The following is an 8,711-nucleotide window of genomic DNA, read 5'->3' as shown; positions in this document are numbered from 1 at the left end:
ATGATCGTGTCCACACTGAGGGATTGGTACAAGTCTTTTTTTTTCCTCTATTTTTATCATTTGGTTCTTTAATATTTTCCCCTCAATGTCCAGCCATAAAGTAAATCATATCTTTTTTTATTTTTAGCCCCTCAACTGGAGAGCACTGGGGGCTCTGCGGATGGAAGTGTCAGTCGCTCGGTTCAAACCACTTTGGTCCAGTTGGATGTCAGGAGCAGCGCGGCCTCCAGCTTTCAGATGCTCAGCGTTGTTCAAACTATTTCCAAGTCTCCAATCTCACCACATGCCGAAGAAATAATAATCATAAATCTGAGATCTGGGCGAGGAATCAAATATCTTTCTTGCCAGCAGGACAGTGACGAACAAAGAGGGGTCCCAGTGACAGAGAGGGGGGTCAACATGAAAATGTAGAAAAAAAAAAAAAAAGAAAAAGAAAATTAATTAAAGAAAAACACATTTCCAGGATAGTAAATCATCACTGAACCGTCCACCGTGTGGACTGGCAATGATTTGCAAAAGGGAAAAAAAAAAGTGTTTGACACCTCATCCATTCCTGCCTCATTAAGACAAAAAGGTCATTTTTTTTCTCAAAAACTTAACTAATTAATAAACCATATTGGTTATTTGTCTTCCTTATTTCTCAATCAAAAGTTGTCACAGGGGGAAAAAAAAAATTCTCATGCTTGAATGAAGAGCTGGACGCCCCCCCTCCCCCCTCCTGTGGCGCAGAGAGAACCAGCGACTTGCAGACGTGGTTGAGTTGATCCATGTTGGCCGGCGTGTTCGTGGAGCTACTTCAGTGTCTTGGCATCTGGTGCGGGGTCAGCGGCGGGGGCGGGGGCTTTCTGGCTGGTGGGTTTGGCATCATCCTTGGCTGCGTGGCCATGGGCGGTGGGGGCGGGGCTGGGGCCCGAGCTGGCCTGGCTGTGGGGCCGGCTGGAGGGCTGAGAGGGGTGCCGGCGGCGACCGTCCCCGCTGGACGAGTGTCTTCTGCGGCCTCCTTCCTCCATCGGCGGCTGGAAGCAAAAAATAAGCAGGGCGGAGGTTAGATGGTGGGTCGTTTTCAAAGCACAGCAACAACAAACATCAGTGTGTTTACATGCACTTAGGTAATATTAAAAAATTTTTTTTCTTTTTTTAAATACAGCTATAAAAGTGTTACCATATGTATGTTATATCTTGTGTTGTCAAGTGCTTCAACCTACTTGTTCCTTCAATGAACATATATAAAGACAATTAATTCAAATTTTATTTTGAGTGAGTTTACTTGGAATAAAGAACTAACACTGCTAAATTGCTAAAGCTAAAAGACGACACTGAAGCAGAGGTCGGACATTTCTTATCCAAACCATTAACACACCATGTGGCGTGTGCTCAAACTATCCGCCTTTACAAACTAAAATATGCTACTTACGTCAATTCTGAAATCTTCCAGACGTTTAAACTTGCTCAGGTGCTCCTGCAGCTTGGGGTCGATCTCCAAGGTCTTGGCTTTGGAGTATTTCAGGAAGGCCCAGAACTTCTCCAGCCCATAAAGCTGGCCTGAGGACAGGAGACAGAAAAATGCAAATTAGTCCCAGTGGAACATTTTTTCTATAAAAAGGAGGAAAACTAAACCACAAACTCTGACGTCAAAAACATTATAGAATAGCTCCCAGCTGAGATGGCGTTTGTGTTTTAATGACTACATGTTGTCTCCTCAGGTTTTCTCACCAGCCTCGTAGTCTTTGATGGTCTCCTCCTGGAAGTCTCTAAAGATGTCTGGCCTGAACTTCCTTTCTAGACCGTAGCTGTAGTACCTGAACAGGCACTCCAAACCGTACCTGCAACACACATTGAGGGAGACAGTTTGGACACAGCTTAGACACAAGACAATATAAATTCTGAAGACTATTACAACAGATTAAATAGTTAAGGTACGCTCCGATGAACTGGCCACAGGTTTATATCAGCTGATATTCATTACAAATGACTCAGTTGGTGGTCTATTAAACTGTGTATACAGCTGCCATCCATCACTAGTCAAGGCTCCTACCTGTATCCTTCCTTCCCGTCCTCGACCACCAGCTGTCTGAACTCCTCGTACATCTTCCTGTTGAAGTGATCTCGCAGGAAAAATGACCAGAAGCGGAAGAGTGTGTTCATCTCCTGCGATTGGCCGATTCCAAGCCGCTTTCGCTCTGTGATTGGTCGAGAGGAGAGGGATAAAGGTGACAGGGTTACTTAAAAATAGATCAGCAGCACAAAAAATATCAAGACATCATGCATCACCGTTAATATATATACACACACACACTGCAGAATTTTACTGATATTTGAAGATGGAATAAATAACAAAGTAGAAGAGAAAGAAGAAAACGTGTGCTTACCGTTTAGGCAGCGCCGGCGGTACTTGTGGTAAACGTGTTGTGTGAAGCCGTTCTCCTTGAGCAGCTCGTGTGATGGGTGCTGGAACTTGGGGAGGGACTGAGGTGTGCAGCCAATGTTACCCAGGACAGGGGTGCTCTCTGATGGGCTGGCGTTAGAGCTGAGAGGGAGAAAGGTGGGTGAGTACAACCTCATCAAATATTAGAACTACCTTTCTGCAGTTTTTCTCTGCAGTCATAAAGGAAAAGAAGTTGAAGAAGCGTGGCATTAGGGTGGGATGGGTATGATATAGGTAACTTTAACTGTTAAACTAAATGTGATCCTTCAAAAGAACAGAATTAAGAATAAAACCACTTTCATCACTGAATAAAATGCAGAGACACTAACAGAATATTTTTTTCTGAGCTCTTGTAATGTTTTACAAATAAAATCAGTTTTGGTACTGTCCAAAGGAAGAGTGTGGAGCAGTGACTCACCTGACAGAGGCAGTACGGGAGCGATGCTCTCTGGAGTCCATCACCCAGCCGACGTGACACTCCATGGGTGGGTTGGAGCTGTGTCGGGTCTTCCTCTTCCTGGGCGTCTGAACGGTTACAGAGAAAATTGTTCAGCGGATCAATAACTGGCTACAAGTGTTTTTATCCCCTAAAATCTTAAAACCAAAAAAGACACATTTCCACCAAAGTAAGTCTGATCTTAACCCTCACACGGCAGCCATCTTACCTTGGCATCTACCGGCCGACTTTCCTTCACCACTGGGTAGAAGCGCGGCGTCATGGTCGAGTCCTTCCGGTGAGGTGTGCGAGGCGTGCGGGGCGTCCGGGCACTGCGGTAGTTGGGCGAGTCAGGCACGGTAGTTGGGAGCGAGCGAGCTATTGAGGAGGGCTCAGGGGCGCCGAAGAGTTTGTTCGCCAAAGCGTCTGTGGGGACTGAGGACGTAAGGGAAGAGATTAGTTGGAGGAGCAGCAAAGAGATCCTCAAACCAGAGTAACTCAATATGCTTCACTTTCATCTCAGCAATCCTGAAATAAAACTCTTGAAAGTCATTAAAAGAGACAATCTAATGTCACAACATCAGTGATCTAATAGCTTCATTTATTTCTCAGTGTGCAAACTCCCCAGTCACAGCGCCCATGATTGATGACGGACCACTTCAACAGAGCGACAGAGAGATGACGGAGAAGGGTGTCTGCACGTTTAATCAACATGGATTTATGAGTTTTTAAGGTCTGTTTAATGAAACACAGCATCGCCTGAATATAAGACATCTGAAAAAGTGAGGCTGTATTATATTCAAGGACGAGACGATTAATCATTCCCAACAGCACGCATTCCTTTTGAATGAAGAGTAATACCGGCTCCTACAGAGTGTGTTGCATTATGGGTTGTTTGTAGCCTTAATGTTGCTAGGCTAGCGAGATTATGACGGTTTGTGTAACAGGTTGCCACAAAAGGAAGTAGATTCTGAGCAAAAACAAGGCGAAAGCATCTCCTGGAGTCTTTACTGCAGAAAGTGACTGAAGCTTCCAAGCTACCGAGAATTACCACCGTCACTGAATGTCATGATGGGGAGCTTAAAAAAAGTGAAAAATGAAACCTGTGTGGGCATGTGCCTGCGCTGTGGTCTAATGAAAGAATTTCATGTTTCAGTTTTATGAGATAAACTAGCTCCGGTGACAAGGACTCTATTCTCCCAACAGTCTGAAAGTGTTTCATGTCTTTAAAACGTCTTTTTTCAAGAACAGGTCTTGGAAAAGGGGGGGTCGTCTAAAACTCAGAGTCGTCTCGAGCCAATACGTTATAAGGTGAGGCCATATTTCAATCATACTTAAAAGATAGATAAGGCTCATCCCTGGAAAATAATTTTTTGGTGTTGAAAGGTGTGTGAGCTGTAATGTGGACAAGAAAATGTGCAATGAGAAAGAGAAACATTGGGACAACCTTCTTAATACGGAGTTAAAACCTCAACAACAGCAGTTCCCAATATTTTTACTTAAGATTTCTCAGGAGTCATTGGAATCATTTTTAGATGTAAAAGTGTCCCATTTTTCAGAACAAACTAGCAAAGATTAGAGAAAGGTCTGAAAAATACATTATTTTGTGGTTGGAAAGCTCTATAAACACAATAGTGTCATTCTTTGACCTCATCACCATCTTACTACAGAATAACACTGACTCAGTGATTTCACAGTTTTAACTTGATTCAATGTAAGGACAGAAAGCTGATAAAGTAAATACATGTGTGTCTGTTTTATGTGTTTTTCTGTGTTTTCGTGTCCTTACTCTGCTGGGGTTTTGGGGGGCCTGGGGGGACTTCCTGGTTGGGGTCAACTGGAGGTTCAGGGGTCAGGCAGTCAAACTCTTCACGAGTGATCAGGTGGACCTTCTTGAAGTTCTCCACCTCTTGCTGTAAAAAGGAGAAAAACGGGCGTTAATGCGACGACGAACTCTTCTTCTTCCTTCAACTCTGACAGGAAAACATCTGCAGATGATCCGTTTATTTTTGATAAATGATCTAAAATACCTTCGCAACGAGGCATATAAAGAGTTTGTTGGCAGTTTAGATACACATGGTGAAATGTACCAAAAAGAATTTCTCTCATTAAAAAGAAACGTAATTGCACACTGTACTGACACTCGAGCTCTTTACCAAAATATACACATCAAGAGTAAATACAAATCTCAATTTAAAAATAAATAAATAAATAACATGGGACATTTATCAACACGTGGATCATCAACAGACCTTATCTGCAGTAATCTGGAGATTGAGATGCAGCAGCAAAACATGGCTGCCAAAAACACCCTTTTCAGCCTCATGTTGACACCTCTTAACTGTTCTGACACGAGTGCACCGACCAGCTAGGTTACGTCTACACACAAACCCTGAATTTTCCACGAGTGAAGACCTTAATAACAAAACAGTTGCTGCTGCTCCTCCTACAACAGAAGCTCAATTTGAAATCTTACTATAAACGTCCCCGAACGTTTTGATTATTTCAGATCGTAATGCGTGACTCACACTGGCCCCGTCATTCCACCAAGTATCCTCAGATCTTTGACCGTCCATCTTTGTCTCCCCCCTTGCAGCCCGTCAGCTCGACCCCTCAGGCCGAGGCCTTGTATGTGGGGTTTATTTATAAACAAGCGTCCTCTGTTCCACACGCAGCTGGACGTGTGCCGGCGAGCACGTGAAGGTCCCACAATGAGTTCAACAATGCTACAATGGGCAGCGATGACAACAAAAAAAACAAAACAAAACAAAACTTTCTGTTCTGTGTCGGGTTTCCGTATCCAGAAACAGCTCTAACTGAAGAATAAATCTACTCATCATCTGGTCTTGGGCAGAAACACCTCCAATATGACACTGATGCAACGTGGAAGCTGTCAGAAGAGCCCGCCTCGAGTTATGCATCACTACAGGCCGTTTATTTGAGTTAAAACTCTCCACTGACTCTCATAGACATTCATTTACATCAGTGAGGGCTCATGACTTGTGTTTTATATGACAAATCAATCTGCAATGTATCGGTTTATTTTGATGATTTAAGAAACAATCAATCAATAATATAAAAGCGTCAATCTTCCTATTTTAGCTCTTAACGTTCGATTACCAGAAGAATTTCCTGAGCCGTCAACATCCACAGAGGATGACTTCTGCTGTAAAAACGCATAACTTTTGGATGGGTGGCGACAGGAAATCCAGTTGAAAATGAGTTAACACCAAACTGCTACTTTGAAAAAGGGAATTTATTTGGTGAGAGTCGTTTAACTCTGATTCGAGATCACTGTGAAGACGTCACATCCCCTTTACTACTGTTTTACACATCTGGCTTATATACTTATTTCAAAAAGTGGGGGGTGAAGAAGCGTACAATTTGAAAGAAGTTGTTGATCTTGGTTTGATTAAAGAACTTAAATACTTATTTAATACTAAAGGTACCACCTACCGCAGCTGTTCAGACTGTATTAAAGCAACAAAGTGTGCTGGCTTGATTGACAGGTCTCCCAGCCTACCACACACTAATTCATTGGTCGACCATGAAAAATGACCTCACCTTGATGGTGGCGTACTCGGGCTCGTACGTGTCGTCCCACAGGTCCTGCTCGTAGTAGAAGAGCCCGTCATTGATCACCTTGACCAGCTCGCTGCTCAGCTTGGCGCGCGACGTGTGGTGTCCCGTGCGGTCGCCCCCTGGGTGCTTCCTCAGGTAGGGCGGCGTCTGCGTCACAATCAAGATCTTGTTGACGTCTTGGTCGTCGATCTCGCCGTCCGTTTCCTCGTCCGACCAGTCGGTGAAGGTGTTGCGCCGCCCGTCCATCTGCTCCATCTCCTCGTCAAACATGAAGTCGAGCTCCTCCGGTTCGTCCTGCTCCGCTCCGTCCTGATCAGAGTTACAAAACAAAATTATTAGACGGTGTTGGCTGATTATGGGTTCATACTTCTTGATCACCTTGTTTGATTAACTTGCAATTACTGATTTCAATTGGGGTAATTATTAAAAATAAATCAATAACCAGTTATATAAGGTGTATCAAAAAGACAAACATGGCTGCACATTGCAAAGTGCAACAAATAGCAACGATTAGTCAATTAATTGATTAGTTCATATATAGTTCACATATAATTATGGTAATCAATCAGTCATTTATCAAGCAAAAATGCCAAACATCTTCTGGTTCTGCTTCTCAAATGTCTATTTTATATCCTGGTCAGACAAAAGGGGCAATTTAGTGCAATTTTCTATAACAGAGAGATGAAAATCATACCTCTAAACAAGTCCACGGTTTTGTTCTTAAATGAAGAAGAATAATTAAGAAACAGTTTAAAAGGCATTTTCTTACTCACCTTATTTCCTGAGGTAGCCGGGGCGGGCGAGGGGCCCGGCTGAGGCACCGCGGAGCGAGTAGAGTCGTCCTTCTCCTTCTGCTGCTGCAACGAGGGAGCCTACGTCGGTCAACCAACACCGAGCACACAGGAGGGGGGGTATGATGACAGACATGAAAAGTTGAAAATGGTGAAAAATGTCCATCACATTTTCAGCCAAAAGTGACGTGTTCAAATTCCACCAAAACATTCTGAGATATTGAGTTCACACTAATATAAAACACAACAGTAGGTATTCGTTTTGTATCATAACAATTAACAGACTTATTGTTTCAGCACCAATTATCTGTTTGAAATTCAATAATAAAGAATATATTTAATATATTATTATTATTTATTTCTCTCTGACTTTGCAGCAACATGTTTCTACTGGAAAGAGGCCAAAAGGCATCAAGGTCCATGTGAAACTTAACGAGTGAGTGGCCCTGAGTTTCACCTTCTCTGCGCTGACCTTGGGTCTGGCCGGGGAGGGTCTGGGCCTCTTCTTGACCTCAATCCAGGACTCAGAGTCCAGGTCTGGGAGGCTGGCGGAGAGGCCCTTGGGCATCGTCTTGAGGTTGGAGGTGTCTGATTCAGTCCTGGTCTTTTGCTTTACTGGTGTGGAGGCCCTGGGAGACCCTGCAGCACACAGAGGTCACAGAGAACATTTTATATGACTACTTTCAGCAAAGACTTATTTATTACGATGCAGAAAAACAGATTATTTTGACTGGATTTTAACAGTAATCTTGAAAGACTGCTAAATAGAGCAGATCTCTACAGTGGAATCAAGTAAAAATACACTTTCATTTCATAGATTGACTCATATTTCAGTTTCTTTAACGGTCAGAAAGTTCACCTCTGGGCTCCTCGTTCATCTGTCTTGGGACAAACTCGGGGCAGTTAATGAGCTGAGAGAAGTCGGTGTGGGTTTGGTTAGTCATGCTCAGGCCCGGCAGAGGCCACTTCTCTGGGTCCACCTTCCGACGGATCTTCATGTCGATGATTTCCACTTCCTTACTGTCCTTCAAAGCCTGACGGGAGAGATGATGGGGTCAGCTAGTGCGTGCAATAACAGACATACTGAACTATCTCTGCAAACAGGATCTCACTGATGTCAAAGGACAGGAAGTGATGCGTTCACGTAGCACAGTGTGTTCGAAGGAAATGTGATTTCACGGGTCAGACGGCATTTTTTATGATGAGCTTAAAAACCGAGAGAGATCTGCAACAACAATTTGCCAAACATTTCATGGCCGGGACCAGCAACTTCCTGGAGTCGCCGCTGGTTGCCTGGCAACTACTCCTTTAAATTGAAGTTTTCAGAGCTGCTTCCTGAAGTGTTTTCTGAACGCTTCAGCTCTGTCTTACTGTCTGGTACAGTCGGATAAAGATGCTTACTAACATTTTTTTCTTCCCATTCCTTTATTTTCCATTTAAAGTTATCAAAACCTTTGTTGAATTGTTCTCAGCTTTT

General features: G+C 43.5%; 1 protein-coding gene across 2 annotated transcripts in view; it reads right to left on the bottom strand.

Annotated features, from left to right (window-relative positions):
- Positions 1-720: 720 nt before the first annotated feature.
- Positions 721-8,711, bottom strand: part of larp1 (La ribonucleoprotein 1, translational regulator) — a 43,232-nt gene continuing 35,241 nt past the window's right edge. Inside the window, exons 10-21 of one of the 2 annotated variants that reach the window (XM_070917097.1) lie at positions 8,094-8,268; positions 7,692-7,873; positions 7,217-7,315; positions 6,426-6,752; positions 4,651-4,774; positions 3,091-3,296; positions 2,844-2,950; positions 2,370-2,527; positions 2,036-2,180; positions 1,714-1,823; positions 1,415-1,542; positions 721-1,016 (exon numbers count right to left, since the gene is read on the bottom strand). In XM_070917097.1, the coding sequence (XP_070773198.1) occupies positions 792-1,016; positions 1,415-1,542; positions 1,714-1,823; positions 2,036-2,180; positions 2,370-2,527; positions 2,844-2,950; positions 3,091-3,296; positions 4,651-4,774; positions 6,426-6,752; positions 7,217-7,315; positions 7,692-7,873; positions 8,094-8,268 (1,986 nt within the window). In that variant the 3' untranslated portion in view covers positions 721-791. The remainder of the gene's footprint in view (positions 1,017-1,414; positions 1,543-1,713; positions 1,824-2,035; positions 2,181-2,369; positions 2,528-2,843; positions 2,951-3,090; positions 3,297-4,650; positions 4,775-6,425; positions 6,753-7,216; positions 7,316-7,691; positions 7,874-8,093; positions 8,269-8,711) is intronic. The other variant, XM_070917098.1, reaches the window with a different exon arrangement.

This window comes from Enoplosus armatus, chromosome 13 (assembly GCF_043641665.1).
Source record: "Enoplosus armatus isolate fEnoArm2 chromosome 13, fEnoArm2.hap1, whole genome shotgun sequence".
In the NCBI taxonomy this organism is placed as follows: Eukaryota; Metazoa; Chordata; class Actinopteri; order Centrarchiformes; family Enoplosidae; genus Enoplosus; species Enoplosus armatus.
The sequence above is the reverse complement of the archived record's forward strand: the minus strand, read 5'-3'. Positions and strand labels throughout refer to the sequence as shown.